Source organism: Carettochelys insculpta, chromosome 3 (assembly GCF_033958435.1).
Source record: "Carettochelys insculpta isolate YL-2023 chromosome 3, ASM3395843v1, whole genome shotgun sequence".
Lineage (NCBI taxonomy): Eukaryota > Metazoa > Chordata > Testudines > Carettochelyidae > Carettochelys > Carettochelys insculpta.
This window is the reverse complement of record NC_134139.1, coordinates 186,670,538-186,690,931: the sequence shown is the minus strand read 5'-3', so window position 1 is coordinate 186,690,931 and position 20,394 is coordinate 186,670,538. Positions and strand designations below refer to the sequence as shown.

At 46.8% G+C, this 20,394-nt stretch overlaps 1 protein-coding gene across 1 annotated transcript in view; it reads left to right on the top strand.

Moving 5' to 3' along the window:
• The first annotated feature begins 7,019 nt into the window (after positions 1–7,019).
• Positions 7,020–20,394, top strand: part of LOC142010733 (uncharacterized) — a 46,258-nt gene continuing 32,883 nt past the window's right edge. Inside the window, exons 1-15 of the mRNA XM_074989146.1 lie at positions 7,020–7,288; positions 7,491–7,543; positions 11,220–11,312; positions 12,476–12,603; positions 13,301–13,444; positions 14,761–14,844; positions 15,816–15,983; positions 16,049–16,145; positions 16,265–16,488; positions 17,064–17,217; positions 17,285–17,493; positions 17,579–17,696; positions 17,828–18,033; positions 19,019–19,133; positions 19,251–19,420. Coding sequence (XP_074845247.1) covers positions 7,020–7,288; positions 7,491–7,543; positions 11,220–11,312; positions 12,476–12,603; positions 13,301–13,444; positions 14,761–14,844; positions 15,816–15,983; positions 16,049–16,145; positions 16,265–16,488; positions 17,064–17,217; positions 17,285–17,493; positions 17,579–17,696; positions 17,828–18,033; positions 19,019–19,133; positions 19,251–19,420 — 2,232 coding nt within the window. The remainder of the gene's footprint in view (positions 7,289–7,490; positions 7,544–11,219; positions 11,313–12,475; positions 12,604–13,300; positions 13,445–14,760; positions 14,845–15,815; positions 15,984–16,048; positions 16,146–16,264; positions 16,489–17,063; positions 17,218–17,284; positions 17,494–17,578; positions 17,697–17,827; positions 18,034–19,018; positions 19,134–19,250; positions 19,421–20,394) is intronic.

Here is a 20,394-nt window from a genome sequence, read left to right as displayed (position 1 = left end):
CCTGCCCCTGGTACAGCGGAGGAAGGTTCCAGTGACAGGGAGCTCCTCATAAACCTTCCCTCCCGCGGCTCCAGCAGGGCATCCACCCGACGGGTGTCCTCGAACCATGGGAGTGGACCATCAGGTATGAACCCCACAGGGTGCACACCCCTGAGTTACAGGGCGGGGGCAAGGGACACGACCAGTTCCCCCCCACACCCAGACAACTCCCACCCACCACAGCCCGGCCAGACCAAGGCCCCAGGACAGTGGCAGGCCCCCAGGGCCCATCAGCACACACCCCCACAGTCAGCACCATGCCCCATCCCTGAGAGGTAGGTGGGCTGAACTCCCGAAGGGGGCCACCCATAGGGACACCACACCCATGGCCAGGGAACAGGGGATGGGGACCCAGCACAGGGGGCTGGGGGTGTGGACCATGGGCCAGAGCCCAGTACTAACAGCTGTCCTCTCTCTTCCTCGCTCTTTCCACAGCCACACCATCCAAGGGCCACAACAGTGCTGTGATGTCCATGGTGCCAGACAGCCCACCGGGGACTTCACACCACGGCAGCCAGCCAGAGCAGGGACCAGCCCTGGGATGAGCCCATCAATGCCGGAGCCAGCTATGGGCAGCTGCTAAACCCCAAGTCCTTACCACCCTGCGGTACCAAGTGAAGGTGGCGGACCGTCGCCTCCAAGTGGAGGAACACTGCCTCCAATTGGAGGAGTGAGTGCTGGCCTTTTGCCAGGAGGCCTGGGGGTCCTTTATGCAGACTTTTGACCGCATCACCGGGACCCTGGCGAGGATTGTGGACTGGCTGCTGCCCCCACTGTTCCAGCTGCTGTCTCTGCCAGTTGCCCCATTGCACTGGAGCCCACTGAAGGGGACCGTGGGGCTCGGGAGCCATACCAGCCATATTTGCCAGTCCTCCCGGCCCCCACCCAGCCTTGACGGGGACTCTGGAAAAGGCATGGGTTGCACCCCTCCACGCCAGATGAGGGGCTGTGAGGGGCCAAGGACTGGGCCACTCAGGCCACCCTACTGTACATAGTTCCCCCCACCCATTGTAAATAGTTGTGTCCCCCCCATGTACATCATTTCCCCATGGGTGTTCATTTCTGTAAATAATTGGGCTACAGCTTTGGGTTCTTAAATATTACTTTCAGGTTTATTTTTCAAAATGTGTGTCATATGCTCTTTAGGGGCACAGTGTGTGGGTGGTGGGGGCAGTGTAAGAGAGGCCTGCCAGGAAAGGCCGTTATGGCACTCACCCACAGCCTGGTTAAAATGGGCACGCAGAGCCTCCTGGACCTGGATCCCCTCGTGGTGGGCCTGGCGGTTCAGGGTGGTGGCTGGCTGGGGGTAGGCTGTGCTGGCCTCCATAGCCCACCCCAGCACAAAGGCCTCCCCCTTGGTCTCCACCAGGTTGTGGAGCATGCAGCATGCGCCCACAACCTGGGAGATTTTGGGGAGACCCCCGTCCAGGCAAGCGAGGAGGCAGCACCAGCGGCCTTTGTGGCGGCCGACGAAAGCCAGCACGACCACTTGGTGCACATGGTTCAGGCAGGTGTTGAACCCCTCCTGACTGGCACTGAGGTGGCCCATATAGGGGCGCATAAGCCAGGGCTGGAGGGGATAGGCCGCATCCGCCACGAGGGAGAGGTTACAGTGGAGATCCCTCTGGGGGATGTAGGTCCCCGCCTCCAGCCGGTGGCACAGGCCTGAGTTCCTAAAAATGCGGGCATCATGGGTGCTGCCAGGCTAGCCAATATATATGTCTTGGAAGCAGCCCCGGCTGTCCACCATCGCCTGGAGGACCACCGAGTGGTAGCCCTTCCTGTTCGTGAAGAGTCCTCCGCTGTGGTCCGGGGCGCGGATGGGGATAGGGGTCCCGTCCAGTGCCCTGAAGCAGTTGAAGAACCCTATACCAGCAAACCCCGCAATGGCCGCATACAGGTCCCCGAGCCGCATAAGCCTGAGGAGCAGCAGGGCATTCGGCATGCAGACCACCTGTGCGGGGAGGACATTGACACCCGTGAGGGTGTACGTGGCTCCCCCCTCAGGCTTCTCCCTCCCCCAGACCCCTGGGGTCCTCTCCTGGGCTGTCCCCTCCTGGGTCTCCTTACCTGCATGACAATGGCTCCAACAGTGGCTTTGCCCACACCAAACTGCTGTCCTATGAATCAGTAGCTGTCTGGAGTGTTTCTCGACGGTGAGGGCATGCCACATATGGGTGTCGTGGTGCCTCAGGGCAGAAGTGAGCCACTCACAGAGCTCAAGGGACATCTGCTGGCTCATCCAGAAATTCTGGAGCCAGTGGTCATCATCCCACTGCTCCAGGACCAGGCACTCCCACCACTCTGTGCTGGTGGGGGTATCTCCATAGCCGTGGGAGCTCCTGGAGCGGGGGAGGACTGGTGGGGGTCCCATGATGGTCTGGGGTGGCTCCTTCATCTCCTGAGGCGGGGGGGTCACCTTTAAGGAGGGGCTGGGCGGCCTCCTATGCAGCGCCGAGCAGGGCGGCCCCTGCCTCAGTGACAGCCCTGAGGACTTTTGGCTGCTGCTGGCTGCTGCTGGCTGCTGGGCGTCCATCACTCGGTGCACGAGGTCTGCAACCCTGGTGCCAGACCTCATGCTGTGCAGGCCGAGTGTGTCTGGGAGGGGCCCTGTAAGGGAGCAGCTTGCTCTTGCCCCGGAAGGGCTAGTGCACCCTGTGATCCCATCCACAGACTTTCCTGGCCCCTTGTTTCGAATGGGGCAGCTTTTGTGTGTAGACGATCCCCTGAGGAGCCCCTTTCGATGTTGCACATCGCTACGGCACCAGCCCCAGAAGATGTGTGGATGCTACACGTCAAAGTTCCTTATTTCAATGTCATTACTTCAAAATAAGCTACTTCGACATAGCGTTCCAGCGTAGACGTAACCCTCTTGTCTTATCCTCTGTGGCACAAGAGCTGTTTGCCATCTTTTTCATAGCAACCTTTCAAGTATCTGAAGACTGCTATCACATCTCCTTTTAATCTCCCCTTTTCCACACTAAGATTCAGCACCTACTCAACATGTCTTGCATTGAACCCCTTTGATCATTTGTGTTACTTGTTTTTGGATCCTCTCCAGTTTCTCTACACTGGTGACCACAGCTGAGCCCTAACCAGTGACAAGTACAGCAGTATTACCAACTCCAGTGACTTCCATTCTGTGCAACCTAAAACTGCTTTTGCTTTTTTTCTCCACCTGCAACAGCATCATATTGCTGACTCATGCAGCTTTAGTGCTACTGCCAAGCCAGTATCCTACTCTGTTTTTGTGCATTTGATATTTCTGTGCTAACTGTAGCACCTTACATTTGTCTTTGTTGAATTTCAGTTTTTTAATCTATAGACCAGTGCTCCAATTTATCAAGATGCAGCTGAAATTCAGCTTTGCATTCTAAAGTACTGGCAACCTCCCCCAGCTTTTTGTTTTCCGCAAACTTCATCACTATGCTTCATCCAGATCATTAATAAAGAGGTTAAGCAACTCTGGACCCAGAACAGATCCCTGTGGAATCCCTCTTGAGACCTACCTCCAATATGACATCATTCCATTAATAGTTATTCTTTCTCTGCAGTTGTTTAACCAATTATGAATCCACTTAATGGGAGATCCACCAAGCCTGCATTACTCCAGCTTGCTCATCAGACTGTCATGTGGCAGCCAAAAAGAAAAATAGCCTTCTTTTAGGTATATTCTGTCCAATACATTTTCCTGCATCTGCCAAATCGGTTACCCCGACAAAGGAAGAAATCAGTATGGTTTAGCACGATTTGTTCTCCTTAAATCTTTGCCGGCTGCTTGTGATTACCCCTTTGTCCTCCTGGTTCTCAGTATTTGTAGACAGAACATTCATGCTTTGCTCTAGTAGTTTACCAGGTATCAAGGTAAGGCTGACTGGTCTATAGCTCCCTGGCTCCTCCTTTTTCTCCTTTTTAAAGATGACGACTATGTTAGTATATAAACTCAAGTTGGGAATTGCACACCCTGTGCCAAGGATAGCCATAAACACAGTGTTGCAGAAGCAGGTCATAGGATAGATTTTAACTTTCTCAGTTTATATAGCAGCCATCCTCCCTGAATATAGGAACTTCATAATGAAAGGTTGAAAGATAAGGTCCCCACTGAGCTCTTTTATAATAATATATTATATTGAAAATGGACTCATTGTTCTGAAGAGGCTCAATGTGCTTGCGGAGAGAGTCTACCCTGAGTCTCAGTGTGGGTTCAGAGCTGAACGGTCCACCATAGACATGGTTTTCTCTGTTAGGCAACTACAAGAAAAGTGCAGGGAGCAGAACAAACCTCTGTATATTGCCTTCATCGACCTGACCAAGGCATTTGACCTCGTCAGCAGAAAAGGTCTGTTCGCAATTCTGGCTAAGATCAGCTGTCCCCCAACTCTGCTTAGCATTATTAGGGCCTTCCATGAAGGCATGAAGGGGACCGTTGTATACGACAGATCCACATCCGAACCCTTTGAGATTCTCAGTGGAGTGAAGCAGGGGTGTGTGCTGGCTCCAACACTGTTCGGCATCTTCTTTGCAGTTTTGCTCAAATATGCCTTTGGAACTGCTACAGAGGCCATCTCTCTCCGCACGAGAATGGACGGCAACCTCTTCAAACTGTCGAGGCTTAGAGTGAAGACCAGGGTGCTTACGAAGCATCTAAGGGAGTTCCTTTTTGCTGACGATGCAGCTATTGCTGCTCACACTCAGCAGGAACTGCAGTCACTCATAACTCGCTTTGCAGATGCATGTATGGAATTTGGCCTCACAATCAGCTTAAAGAAGACCCAGGTGATAGGCCAAAATGTGGGTAATGAGCCATCTATCAACGTGCTAGACTACGAACTGGAATTTGTCCATGAGTTCGTGTACCTAGGCTCAACGATCTCAGACAACTTGTCACTTGATAGCGAGATCAACAAGCGCATTGGAAAAGCTGCCACAACATTCTCCAGGCTGACAAAGAGAGTATGGGCTAACAATAAGCTCACTGTACACACCAAGGTGCAGGTCTACACAGCCTGTGTTTTGAGCACACTGCTGTATGCCAGTGAAACATGGACTTTGCACTCAAAACAAGAGCAGCGGCTCAACACATTCCACATGCGCTGCCTCAGGCGCATACTCGGTATCTCATGGCAGGACGCGGTCCCCAACAGCGCAGTGCTTGAGAGGTCAGGCACCACCTCCATGTTCATCCTTCTCAAACACAGGCATATGCGCTGGCTGGGCCATGTCTCACGCATGACGGATGGCCGAATACCGAAGGACCTCCTCTTCGGCGAACTGGCATCTGGAAAGAGGCTGAAAGGGTGACCTAAATTGCGCTACAAGGACACATGCAAGCGTGACCTCAGTGCTCTCTCTATCAGTGTGAACACCTGGCATTCGCTCACCTCAGACAGACATGCATGGAAACAGGGAGAGAAGAAAGATCTTGTTACGTATGAAACTATCTTGGTGAAGGAAGCGGAAGACAGGAGAGCCCTCAGGAAGATCCGTGCCCGTGATACCAAAGCGACATCTGCCTACTGCTGCTCACAGTGTGGAAAGGACTGCCACTCCCAAATTGGATTGCACAGCCACAGAAGACGCTGCTCGAATCAGTCCAACTGGGGCACAAACCCATGATCCCTCGGGATCGAAGGATGCCTACTACTACTATATTGAAAATGGACTCACATTGTAATTGACTTGAATTTATAGCATCTTTTGCTCTGTGGCTACTCCAAAATGCTGTGCAAAATAATAAGTTTAATCCTGATAGCACCTTGACTGAATAACAAAACTAGTCCAGTGTTATCATGAACTCAGTAATATCTTAGGCTGTGAGCGGATAGATCCAGCATTTTTCACAATCATTTTTGAAAATGAATTGTCTTTATAGCAATTAGGGTAGGCTTCAAATTGGTGGGTAAAAATGACTAACCCCCCACCTCCTTCCACTCCACCCAAAAAAAGCTTTTTGAAAGGGGAAAAATTCTAAAAGTCTAATTAAACAAAATTAACTGCAGCCTTTGTGAGCTATTTGCAGTTTCTATACTTTTTCCCCTGAAAGTTGTAATGTCAGGTTGTTCTTAACATTCAAATTTAAGACAGATCTAACTCAGACAATGGAAAGCAGATAGAGTAAGGAGGTCATTGATAGAAATGCAGAAATTAATAGAAATGTATCTTGCAAATACTAAGAGCTGAGTGATTTTTTTGGTGGCAAGGGGCATAGATAGCTTGTTTCTTCAAAAAATGAAATTTTAGTCAAAGTGGAACTATTTGTGAATTTGAACTATATGCCATTCACAGAGTAGAAGGAAGTGATAATTCCTTCTTAATTTTTAGGCTAGGACATTCCTTTAGGAGAGACAGGTGTTGTTCCTTCTTCTGACAGGAAGGCTTTGAATGTAGACCTTCCACTTCATAAGAAAGTGTCCTTAACCACTAAGGACTGAAATATTCTACCAAAGACCTTTTCTGTTCTCTCTTCTTGAAGCTGTTTCACTTTGCATAACTAATTAACTACTCATGGGTCTGTGTGGTAACTTTCATTTGCCTGCCCATCCACTAGTGAAGTATTTATACAAAACAGAACACCTTAATCAAGAGAGATTCAGGGACTCCCTCACACACCTGCACACCAGAATGTCCTACAGACCAGTAGTTGAAGCCCACACCTGTGATAAATGATGCTGGCTTCATCTGAGCCAAAATGGGCATTTCTGATTCATTGAAAATTCTTCAAATTATTTGTCTTTGTAATTTTGTTTTGTTTTGTTTTGTTTTTTTGAATTGCCAAGTCTAACTAGGAAACATGCTTGGGAGAAAATAACCTATGTCTAGGAGTTTTCAAAGCATCTCCATTTGTAGTTTGCCAGTTGTGAAATTGTCTCTAACAGCCTCCTCCATATCACTCAGGAACTAGCAAAAATTAGCTCTAAAGGAACACAGATAATATAATTAACTGGTAAAGTAAGTTAATAAGTGAATTGAATTACAGGTGTATGGTTGGGAAAGCATCTGAGAATGGTTTTTGTGAGTATAAAAATGGAGCCCTCACTTTTCTTTGCATTGTGAATCTAAAGCATTGGGGAAATAGGGTGGGGGCTTACTGCTTCATACTGGCTTGGGATTTGCAAACTTTTGATTGGCTTGTTGTAGTAAAAGTGAAGAAGCTGCAGCTGATAGCTGCTCCACAGAATAATGCTCCCAAATCTTGTGTTGAGGTGAGTGTTTATAACATTGCTGTTGATTATGATTATCTCTATGATTTGTAAGCTGTGCTAGTCTCATGGTTTTCTCTTAAATTCTGCAGTATGTGCTCCAAAGGAGGGAAGTTGAGACTGCTAAACTCTAAGCATACAACCATCTCTCTAACTGCTTCTAATTAAAATGCAGTAATGCTTAAGTGATAACTACTAGAACTAAAACTGCTACCCAGACTACACATCTGACTGTACTACTTTCTCTTGTAGGCTGTTCCTCATAGGGATATTAACCTCTGAAATATGGACTCAAGACAGGCCAGGTAACTAGACTTGAGACATCCACTGAAGTGTGGGCAAATGGGTTTGAGACCCCTTTATGGCTTTTGGTAAAAGTGGTGATAGTCTGACTACTAACTGTAGTATAGTGGTAGCTGTAAGCACTAGCCACATATAGCAGCTCTGTTGGAGTCATCTGTCAGTAGGCTACTTAAGCCAACCTATGAATTTATGCCTTTAGGTGAGTACTTAATACTAGCACAAGCTCATCTGCATCTACAAAGTAGTATGACTCAAATAAAACTGCTCCAAGGACATGGCCACATCTGGAGCTGAGCCTGAGGTTCAGATCAAGGAGCTCTAATGTGGCAAAAACCAGCATGTAGCTGCAGTGACAACCTGCGTAGTTTCTCCCTTCCATCATATCTCATCAAGCTGGGAATTTACTTCCTATGTGAGGAGGCCATTTTTCACCATCATGCTAACATCAACTAGCCTCCCTCTGAAGTTAATGTCATAGTGCTGCTCTGGGCATTCCTCCTGGCTCAGACCCCCTTTGAAGTAGCTCTGGAGGAGGAAGAGAATTCCCTTCCATTAGCTCTCAGGCTGCAATGCAGGGTCAGCAAATCAGGGACCTCTATCTTGAGTAACTTACTACTGAGTTATAAGTCTCACAGGGGATCCCCTGGCTTCTGGTGAACTCATCCAAAGTAAACTAGTATCCTATTAATCTAAGAGAAGCCTGGATGCTACATTCCCTGATTACAAAGCTAAGTCAGTCTAGCTAGTATCACGGTCCCCCTATATCTAGTCAAGCAACAGGTTAAGGCCATTGCTCAGTGAGGAGGGAGAAACAGTAACGGGGAACTTAAAAATGGCAGAGATGCTTAACGAATGACATTGTTTCAGTCTTCACTGAGAAGTCTGAAGGAATGCCCAACATAGTGAATGCTAGTGGGGAAAGGGGTAGGGTTAGAAGTTGAAATAAAGCTAAAATCACTTGGAAAAACTAGATGCCTGCAAGTCACCAGGGCCTGACAAAATGCATCCTGATAGAAGAGGTTTGAGCCTTATCTATCACCTTTGGAAAATCATGGGAGAGATTCCAGAAGACTGGAAAAGGGGCAAATATAGTGCCCATTTATGAAAAGGAGAATAAGAACCCAGGAAACTACAGGCCAGTCAGCTTAACTTCAGTGCCAGAAAAGATAATGGAGCAAGTAATTAAGGAAATCATCTGCAAACACTTGGAAGGTGGTAAGGTGATGGGGAACAGCCAGCATGGATTTGTAAAGAACAGATCATGTCAAACCAATCCAATAGGGCAACAAGCCCTGTGGCTAGGGGAGAAGCAGTAGATGTGGAATACCTAGACTCTATCATGCAAGACCGCATCAAATGCGTTATAGTTATAGTTTAAAAAAAACTAGGCAAATACAATCTAGATGTGGGTGCATAACTGGCTGGGTAACCATACTCAGTAGTTCTTAATGGTTCTCAATTCTGCTGGAAAGGTATAACAAATAGGGCTCTGCAGGGGTCTGGTGTAGGATTGGTTCTGTTCAATATCTTCAATGATTTAGATATTGGCATAGAAAGTATGCCTATGTTGGCAGATGATGCCAAGCTGGGAGGGATGGCAACTGCTTTGGAGGACAGGGTCATAATTCAAATGATCTAGATAAATTGGAGAAATGGTGTGAGGTAAACAGGATGAAGCTTAACAAGGAAAAATGCTCCACTTGGTAAGGAACACTCAGTTTTACCTGCAGAATAGGGAGAGACTGTGTAGGACTGACTACACCAGAAAGGGATCTAGGGGTTATAGTGGACCACGAGCTAAATGAGTCAGTGTGATGCTGTTACAAAAAAGCAAACGTGATTCTGGGATGCGTTAACAGTGTTGAGCAAGACACACAGTCCTTCTGCTCTACTCTGTGCTGGTTAGGCCTCAGCTGGAGTATTGTGTCCAGTTCTGGGCACTGCAGATCAAGAAAGATGTCTTCACAGATCACATTCTAACTTCTCCACAAGCTGAAAATTGCTCTTCTTTAGCTTGGAAAAGAGTGGGGGTGACATGTAGCAGTTTTCAGGTGTCTGAAAGGGTGTCATAAGGAGGAGGGAGAAAACATGTTCTCTGGTGTCCTGAGGACAGAACAAGAGGCAATGGACTTAAACTGCAGCAAGGGAGGCTTAGGCTGGACATCAGGAAAGCTCTAACTGTCCAGGTGGCCAAACAGTGGAATAAATTGCTGAGGGAGGTCATAGAATCTCTATCGCTGGAGATATCTAAGAACAGGTTAGACGCCCACCAGGGATGGTTCAGACAGTACTTGGTCCTGCCATTCAGGCAGGGGGCTGGACTCAATGGCCTCTCAAGGGCCCTTCCAGTCCTAGTATTCTAAGAGTCTAAATTCTTTTCAAGACCACTCAGCCTTGCAGAGTTAGTGGCATTAGGAAAGATTCCTATAATTCTGCATGTGAGCCATCCCTGACTAAACGCATGTAATCCCATGGAGTCTATGGGACTGAGTCTTTCACTTACAATTGAGTTTGCTTTTAATGCTCCTGGAAACAGTGACTAAATCCAGATACTGAGATCTCTGCAGCACCTTAAAGCTCTTGGAAGCAATTGCAGGCTGACAATAGGGTCCCCTGAACCCCTTAGTCCTCTCTAAGTCTCAGATGCAATCAGTCCCTCCTCACTTGTACCCCAGAAATAGCAGATATTTTCACAAAACAATAGTCCATCAGTCTTGCTCCAGATGCTGTGCCTATAATACACACAGCACTTCCTTTCCCTCTGTAAAACAAAGGTGAATGTGTGAAAGCAAGATTCTAATGCTAGCAGGGCTGCAGTTTTTTTGGCGTGGGGCAGGGGGGAGGAACTTGGTGGTTGCCCTTGGGCCTGGCAGTTGGAAGGCCCTGCAGCTCCAGGCTAATGTTACCGTGGCAGCAGCCAGAGTCCAGTTGCCTTAGTGTAGATGGTGTTGAGCACTAGCTGCTCTATAGCCTGTACTTTCTGAGCTGAGTATTCTTCTCCCTGCTCTGTGTGTGGTTTTTTTCAGGGCTAGTAGTGACAGATGTCACCAGGCCCATGGCAATGAGCTCAAATTACATATAATAATGAACTAGCTGACAGATCCTCTCCAAAGCTTTTTTCCATAGCTGAGCCTCGCTGATATCCCTTTCCATAAAGCGAATCACTGTCTAACTCTTAGTACACTTCAGAGAAACATCCCTTACCTAGAACAAATGTTGAATGTTTGTCTCAACTGGCTCCTGTTAATTTCCTTCTGACACAATTAGCAACATCAGTTGCATTCTTAGTTTAAAAAAAAGTGTTGAGCTAGTGCTACCTGTGACAATTGATGCTTGTGTATTGCATTTCTGGATGCTTCCTGCTACCTTTCTGTAGCCTCTCTAGCTACAGACTTTTTTTAAAAAAAAAAAAAAAAATCCTGCAGTGATTATAACCTATGATGTGTCCCTTTCTGGGAACCCATGAGATCCCTGTGCCATCTGCCAGTGGGTCCTTGAGAGACTCTTTTGCTTTCTCTAACCTGGTGAAGCTACAGATGGTGGTGATCTTAACTGCATACAAGCTCCTGTCTAGCCCCAGAAAAGGCATCTTCTCAGAAGTACTTCACAAAACACTGTTACATCTTGCATCTAAGTGACTCCGATGGTAACAGCTACTAACCTGTCTCATCTCTCTAGGCTCCCTGAGCTCAGAGTGCCTGGGGAGCCTCCTGCGAATTGCACTGCATGCAGAGTACTTTGAGGACAAGTATCTGACCTTTGCTGCTGTGGGTAAGCTGACCCAGTGGCCTGCTGGGAGGTGAAGGGAGGAGAGAGCTTGGAAAATGCCTACTGGGTTTTAATAGTAATAAGTGGGCTATGCTAAACTGTCTGTAGTTAACAGGTAGTGCATCTTCAAGCTTGTACAAAAGAATCCTGTACAGGAGCATCTTTAATGGATCACCAATTGTAAGACTACAGTCACACTTCAAAGGCTAATGAGACACTAAAAGGCTCACTAATAGTCCAGCTAATCTGAATAGGCCAAACTAGTTGGACTGACCTTATGGAACATACTCATCTGTAACAGTCTGGCCTACCTAATCCTCCTAACAAGCCCAGTTTTGGAGATAGTATCTTCATCAAAGTATAGCTTGATGCTGGTGGTGCTGACTGCTGCAGGTGGGGAGGAAGGAGTGAGACCACAGGGGAAGGGGGTGGAGCTTAAGGCAGTCAGACTGGGTGCCCTCCCATCCCCAAGCTCCCTCTGAGCCATGCACAGGGTGGTGGCAAAGCACTCTGCAGCCTTTCAGAGGCCTGGAACTCCAGGTGCTGCTACTTTGGCAGCTGGAGCTCCAGGCCTCTGACATGCTGGGGGCATCTGGCAGACCTGTATGACCTAAGCTGTTGTCCTTGATGTTGACCTAGGACTAAACTCTGCTTTTACCTGGTAATTTGATGGCCTTTAAGGCTGTAAAAGTGCAACTGGAACTCAGCCACCAGGTTGTGGCCAAGTGCTCTATATTCTAAGTGCTGTGCAAAGAATGTTAATCACTAATGTGGCAATGTGGTCAGAATGTCAATTACTCTAAACTCTTGCAGAGGACTGGCAAGATGGAAGTCGCATATACCTAATAGTGTGCTGGCAATTGGCTCTGGGTGCCCCCACTCAGTGTATCTGCTGGGTAGGGGGAGGAAGAGCAGGGCAGAAGTTGTGGCACTGAATCACCCCTGTAAGAGTGCTCTTTAAACTCTGTAGCAGTAATGTGTAGTCAGGGGCTGGTAATCAGCCATGTCCCTTCAGAGTCTCACTCTAAAGAAATGGTCACTGTAAGGTCTGCAGCAGGGGTTGTTGGCTATGGGATGAGGCTGTTAAGGCATTATTTCCAAGACAAAGCTCAGACTGTAGCTTGAGACTGAACTTCTCCTGACAACTACATTCTAAACTTTAACAGATCAGTTTGGCACAGCACAGGAGATTGATGAGACCCTGGCAGCACAGTGTGGCTACACAATCAAGTACAATCGCTGGGGTAACATTGAATTCCGTGCTTCCATCTTAAGCTGCTACACCCATATTGAGGTAAGACTGCAGACACTATGAAATAACATTGTATAGCATGTTGAAGTCATCCTTCCAAGGGGCTGTGCACAGACTAATGCAGCATAACTATTTAGTGCTACTTAAGCAATTCTCTAGCTTCCTCAGAGCTCTAATCATGGTAGACTCCACGTGGTCTCAAGCATGTGGGCACTTCACTTGCCACAAGGAAGAAGAATTCCCCTGATAGGGGAACGCTTCTTACTGCTGGCCGGGCTTGTCCACACTTGCCCCCAACTTCAAAGGGGGCATGGCAATGGGAGATCTTGCTTAATGAAGTGCAGTACATTTACTGTAGCACTTCATTAGTAATCACCCTGACTAACATGCCCCCTTTGAAGTTTAGGACAAGACCTAGCCATGAAGTAACAATCTCTGGACAACCTGCAATCTGATTTATGAACTCAACCTAATCTGGATTTTCCCTTACCACAACTTCAATAAGTTAATATGGTGACCCTCGAAAAGGGGGCAAGGATGCCACCATCTCACAGTAAACTGGTAGGGACAGTGACCCTACATCTTCAAGATATCTAGTCTATTTGGACACCAATTACAAAACTGCAATGACTAAACACTTCCTGCAGTGTCAGGATTTGCATCCTCATTAAGGATGAGCAATGGGTGGGAGATTGAGCATATCTGTAGGTTTTGATGAGAGCTGTCACTCTCTCTACAGAGTAATGTGTACACAGTAGCTGTACAAATCAAAGCAGCTGCTAGTCCTGACATGAAAAATGCTGCCACTTACTTGAAGACTGTGAGTTGCCCTTATGGTCCATGGTATCCAAGAGAGCTTGTATGTGAAAACAACTACATGGAGGTAAGTTCACCCACTAGTCTTCCATGGGGGGCATGGGAAAGAAGGAACTTGTAAAGTATGTGCTACTGGGTGGGAACCTGAACACACTTGGCTGCCAAAGATTTAGGAGCAGAATGGACTTCTGCTGCTACATGCAGTGCAAGTAGTCCATGGCTCACCTGAGAATAGGCATTCTGATAAATAGGACTGCTTCAGGCAATCCTATGTCTCTGAAGCTAGGTGCCCAGATGTTGAGGTTGTCTAGTGTAGTTAAAAGCTAAAATATTCTGATTTCTTCCAGAGAAGAACATGTGGTAGTCCATGGGGAAATAAACTATTTCCTGGCCTTGTCTAAAATATCAAATTCCTGACTTCCAGACTGGAAATGTGAAGTAGGTTCACCAAGCCCTGTCAGCTCTAAGTTGAACAGCTGCCCAGGAGAGAGTTAAATGCCACACTGATCACTGCTGGATGCAGTCTGCTAGTATAAGTTCAGCTGTTCTCCCACCCCAGCGCTGCTTTCTAGCCACACTGCTCCTAGGCCCCTCTTGTTGGCTATGCAAGGCAGGGTGGCAGAGGTGCTGAGGGGAAGGACACTCCACATCACTCCTGTACCCATTACATCCCTGTGCAGGGCCTGGGACAGCCCCACCTCTGCCACAGGTCCTGCTGAGTTGTTTGAGGCTTAACACCAGCACGTGAGGGGGAGAGGTGGCACTTCTGCCACAGCAGGAAGTAGTGACAAGCCCCAGAGCTTGGCTTTGAGTGCTGCCCCTAGCCACAGCTTTCCCTTCCCATGTATCCTGGTCCCACAGAATGGGACAGGAGTCAGGACAGAGCAGTACTGAGGCTCTATGGACTAGAAGTCACAAACTCCAACCCCAACCTACTGCTTCCAAGATACAGGTGCATTGCAAGAAACAATACTAAACTTTAAGTCTGGTCTCTTGAAGTTCTTTGACCAATAGTCTAGAATGCCTTCATTTCTTTTGAGCAGTGTTCTAAAATACCTGGCTGGCATAATTACCCTGTGGTAACTTTCCAAAAAAAATTCTCCTGGTGCACATCCACACTTCAGTGTACAGGAAACTGAATACATGAATGGAGAATACTAGAAGGGGACCTCTTGGTCCATAGACTGTATCCATGAAATGGACAGACTGTCTGTCTGGGTTCTGTGTCAGCCTTCACTAAAAGGCTGGTTGTTGGAGATCTGGTTCAAAGGAGGCTATTTTCAAGGTGGGGAGGAGGAAGACATCGCTCTTCTGAATGCCCTCACTACTTGGAAAGCAGGACTAAGCATTGGTATCACTAACAGTGGCTGCTTTCTTTGAAAGGTGTCAGTCAGAAGGAATGTCCCACATATAATGGCAGACTTGCTTCAAGATGAACCTGAGGACTGGGCTGTAGCCTTTCCAGAGGTAAACTAACCTAGATGCTGGCACAGTGCTGGCAGACACTCCAATCTATGTACAACTCTTCCAACAACTAATTGGAAGCATTCCCTGCAGAACTTGCCTCTTAAAATGTAGGACAAGAACAGTTCCTGGACTGAAGGACTAAAACTTAGAGCAACAGTACAGCTTTTAGCAGACTCAGGCAGAAGTGAACAAGAGATCAGAGTAGTATTGCAGATAAGGTGACTGGTACCTCTGCTCAATAGCATTTTGAGGCCAGTGCATGATATTAAAATTTATAATATAAAGAGATCATAAAAAAAAAAAGGGAATGGGGGGGCAAGGAATCAATGAGCTGATGGTCAGTACGGGGTGGGAGAGGGAAGAAACGGGCATAGTGAACCAGCTACTTCACAGATGCTAATACCTAGTCAATGAAAGCATTACCTCACCCACCTTGTCTCAACACACTAGGCCTGATACAGCTACAATCAGCAGTGCCAAAAGACATGCCAGGCCCTGAGCAAGATGTGTAGGGCTTGGCTCTGTGCTTCCACCCTTGGCCCTGCCCCTTCTGAGGCAGTGGGGCCTACAGAATTCAGCCCTTGGTACTACCCAGGCTGCAGTACTAGGGAGGCCCCCCTCAGTGGCCACATGAAGCAGTGCTGCAGCAAATCAAAGGACCCTAGAGCTCTGGCCCCCTGGAAATGCCAGGCCCAGCAGCAATTGTCCCTTTGCTCCTTGCCATGCCCTGACCCAGGTGGGGCTGACAGCAACACTAGCTCTATAACCATACTAGCAAAAAAAGTACTGGCAGGACAAAGCTAGCCTTGAGCTCTTGGAAGTTGCCTAGCTTTGCTCCAGACTCAGAGGGAGAACACAGGCTCTTGGGACTCAACTCATCACATGGAACAAGTGGTGCAGTCTGGAGTCCAACAAGTTCCATAGACTGTTCTATGGTGCAGCAAAACTCTCAAGCTGTCTGTCTCCCTCAGGCAACTGCAGGGCCAGTGTCTATCTGGCAAGTAGTATTTCACCTCCCCATGGGAAGGAAGGCTCTGTTAGCAAGCGAGGCTTGGAATGCTGGCTATGGACTCAACACAACAGACACTAGGATTTTGCTGAGAGCTCCATACAATGCTGCAGAAGCTCAGCTAGTCAAGGTTGGTGTCATTCTTAAATAGTTTGCTGTCCCATTGCACAGGTCTTACAATATCCACCCTTGCAGGTTCAAGAAGTAACTTTCTCTGCTGTGAGAGCAAGTACATTCTACAAGCAGCGATGGATGATCTTGATGGTAGATACAGCTGTGGCCTGTCCCATAGGTGAGATTTCTGTTAGCCCTTCTAATTTGAAACCCTAAAGATGCACTGACTCATTCCCTGTTAGCAATAATGAGTTGATACAGAGTCAAATGCTTGACTAATACCTATTCTTAATTAAGATGGGCTGGAGTATACCAATGAGACAATTACATGGACCATTCCAAAAAATCTCCAACTCCTCTCTGCTGGGGCAACCAGTTTTGCTGATCTTGGTGTCGAAATGGGTGTTGAACTCCACAAACTCTCTGCCAGAGAAATTGCTTCCAGGAAATATGTACTATCCAACAGTACAGATGCCATTACCATCCAGATACCCATAGGTGTGGAGGGTGGCTATTACAAGGTTAGTGGATTCCTGTCTGAGCTAAGTGAGAAGCTTATGGCTGGTAGAAAAGGATTTCCCCTTCAGCTTCATAAATATGAAGTGTGGGAGGAGGATCCCTAGAAGATGGTATTGCATAGACTATTCAAATGGGGGTGGGGGAAGAAGTGTGTCTGGAATAAGAGCTTCCCAGGTCAGTGCTTACTACTGCACCTGGTGATTTGGCTCTTCCAATCAGCCATGGCTGGCTGAATGAACAATGCATGGTTTAAAACAAATGTCTAACAATGAGGTTTTCTCATTTGCGACTAATGGCCTGTCAGTGCAGAAGGCCTACCATCCTACAAGGCTTGCACCTGGAAGAACAAAGCTAGCAGTACAGTGCAGGGGAAGTCAGATATGTTCAGTTGCATTATCTTGACTTTCTGGAAAGCTTTAGACGTTCAAGGGTTCTCAGCTTTAGACTGCTGAATTCATAAGTGCTTTCAACAGTGACAGATTGTTGTCAGGTCACCTTAATTGTAATTAAAATGACATGCTGCTGGCAGCTGTCTGTGCCTAATGCAGTGCACTGAACCTACAACTTGATCTTTCAGACCCATGTGAGTGAGGGTCAGCATGGGACAAAGTACAACATCAACTTGCTTTTGGAACACCAGTGGGAAGACAACAGGTGGGGAGTGACCAAGCATACAATCATCAAGACAATAAAAACTCCATTTAAACTTGCACCACCTACAATTACAAACAGTAAGTAGTTGAATGTATTCCCCTTACACATTATAAGAATAAAGACTAACATGCCACTCCTTCCTAGACACCAACTCCAGCATTAGGCTGGTCAATGGGACAGTGGGAACCTTCCTCCCTGATGTGGAACTGGTGAACTTGACCATAGCCGATACAACTGTGACTATTCCTGAAGCCTTTCAGCATGGAGTCAAAGTTTATGAGACTAGATATCCTAATGGAACCAAAGGCTATGTAATAGAAACAGCATTTGATGTGCCTCTACTTAAGAAAGAGGTACTGTTTTTCTAAGTACCTAGACACACTGCAGCACCTACTGACTAGAATGTCTAAATGTGACAGTGCTGTCTCTTTCTCTCAGTACTTGTCTGAGGACACAAGACTCTATACTTTGAATGTCACACTTGGATTTGTAGTACAGCCAGAACATGAGACTTTCACTGTTCCAGTCTTAATCATCTCTCCTGTGCAGGATGCAGGTAATAAGAAGAGTAAGACAAACTGTCAACCCACTCTCTAATGCAACTTTGCTGAAGCTAGTGGAATTCCACTGGCCCTAAACTGTCAACTTGTATGTGGAATAGTTGTGTGATCAACCTTTCATCATTAGTGTTACCTAGGGCAAGTGGATACTGTGATGAGGGAAACCTGTACTTAACAGTTGTTCGTGGCAATGTGGATCAAAACTGGCTGCCTTTTATCTCAAACTTGAGCTTGTCACCGGCTGTTGATAACAAGCACAATTATGGACTAGATGACAATGGCACCCATTTCACACTTCGTGTTCCTCTTTATGCCCCTCATGTAGTATATGAGGTAAGGATACAGTGGATGGTGGCTAGACCACTGGGTGGGGTGGGGGTTCTAATGTGCACAGACACCTAGATAAGGGGATGCAAGATAGTCAAGTGTCTGACTTCACCCCTTTCAGTAAAAGATGATAAACGGCCCCAGACTCGATAGGAAAACATCATTGAGCCTCAAGGGAGTGACTTGCTAGTTGAGGCATCTGTTCAAGAAATGAGAACTTGGACACTAGAGAAGGCAGCTGGGAGGAAGGTTCAGTGCTGTCTTCTCTGTGGAAGACTTACAGTAAACAAGGTCAAAGTTCATTCAGCTTCTAAGTAGGGAGTCAGTATTTGGTCCCTATAGGTAAGGTGTGAGAACACAACTTGTTCTAGCATGAACTAAGATGCCTTGACATTCTTGTGATAAGAATAAGGACTTACTGCCAGCATAAGATGGCTTCTAGATGCCTACAGGATTAACCACTAATTGAGCTAGAAACATTGAAGGCCTTGTATTCTGGCTTTAGGAAAACAAAAGCGTTATACCTATTGCACTTGAATAATAAAAAGGGTATTGTCTAGAAGACATGATAGCTGACTCAAATCTAAAGGGCTGTAGATAACATGGTATGAACTTGCTACTGGCAAGCTCAGGTCTTAAACTTCCTGAGGGGGCAGTGTATTCTAATAAAAACATACTTTAAATTTTGTCTTTGACACAAGCTATCCTAAAGTATTCCACTAAGCTTAATAAAACATGACCCTATAGAAAGAGCTCTCTTATGGTACAACCTATAATACTAGGCTTGACCAGGTGAACTATGCTGCTGTGGAAGTGGGGGAGGTTTGCAGATAGGTCTGGTGTGTGACACCTCTAGATGAAAAAGAAACCCTGATCCCAATAAAGATTTAGTGACCATTCTAACTGGGCCAGACTCCTGGTTTTTGGTTTTTAAACTGGCCTGGCAGCATAAACCTTTTAAGCTGATGAATTAAAATGCTTTATCTCCTAGGATATTCATCCTTCAGGAATAACTGCTTCACTGCACTTAACAATGAAGGATGACACACTGTCTGATATGACAGACTTCTCAATCACTTGCAGATTTTCACCTAAAGACCTAATAGGTACATCTCTTGACTTCATTGTCCATAATCTAAACTGAGGCTGGCCCTCTGCTGTAGCTTGGGAAGCAGGTAGGAGAACATGACCAATGTACACTATGTACTTCTGCTTGCTTTCAGAGTGTCTGCCAAATGGAACAATGGCTATCACTGCAGTGATGCTAGCAGGAATTGCAGACTTGGACCCCAACTTATTTGTCCTGAGAGATAGACAATGCAGGCCTGCTACAGTGACAGAAAAGAGTGCAACATTCATATTCAATGTAAACACTTGTGGAACAAGTAGAAAGGTAACGTTACTCCTCAATTCTCCTAGTCTGGCTGGGTCAGATGCCAAGAGCCATAAGGCTTCCACAGACAGTGGCAATGGACACTTCATGGTGAGATTCTAGAAAGTCATTCTTGACCTTTCCCATCTGCCACATTCTTCAGATCATTAGATGCCTCCCCACTGGGGGTGGGGGGTAGGATAGGGACTCAATCTTCAGGCTAAAAAGGAATCTGCTTAGGTAAGGGCTCTTTGGTGCAGCCATCCTAAAGCCATGAAGACAAATCTTAAGTCTCTTCTATAACTCCAAACCTGCATTCTAGAGGCAGGGGATGTTGTCTAATATAACAGGACTGCAATGGCCAAAGTAGGGTTGGCTGAAGACAAGAAGAACATTGAATGAATGGTGTGTCCTTCACCCAAGTTGAGCTGTATATAGTGCCAACAGACCTGGCACCAGGGATAGAACCTGTGAGCATAGGGTCTAAAGGCCAGCTGGCTCTGAGCAAAGGCTGTAGAGCAGACTTCACTCACACCAGATGAGGCCTCAGTGCCTCTGGGTACTAAATGTAGATTACACAATTTTGTGTGTGGACTAAAGATTATCCAGAGTTCTTAATGCAACATGTCTTGGTCAGTATTGACAATGACCTGTACTAACTAGAGCAGTTGCCATCACTGGGCACATTGGCTGTCTTGTGCCAGATTAAAGGGCGTCAAAGGTCTAACAGTAGCTTGTTGGCCAACAGTGGCCAGTGTCAGGTGCTCCAGAGGGAATGAGTAGAATGCCTGATGGACTGCTTAAATCTGTTACCATACAGCCTACAACACCCAGGGCTTAGTCAGAGTTCACAAAGTCAGTGCATATTGCCTGATCTCCTGGGAGGGATAAAGGAAGGGATAAACATGTGTAGCCACATTCAACCTACATTACTAAGCCAATAGCTTACAGCAGCATTCATGTACTAAAAGGCTACAACCTAAAATTCTTGTATG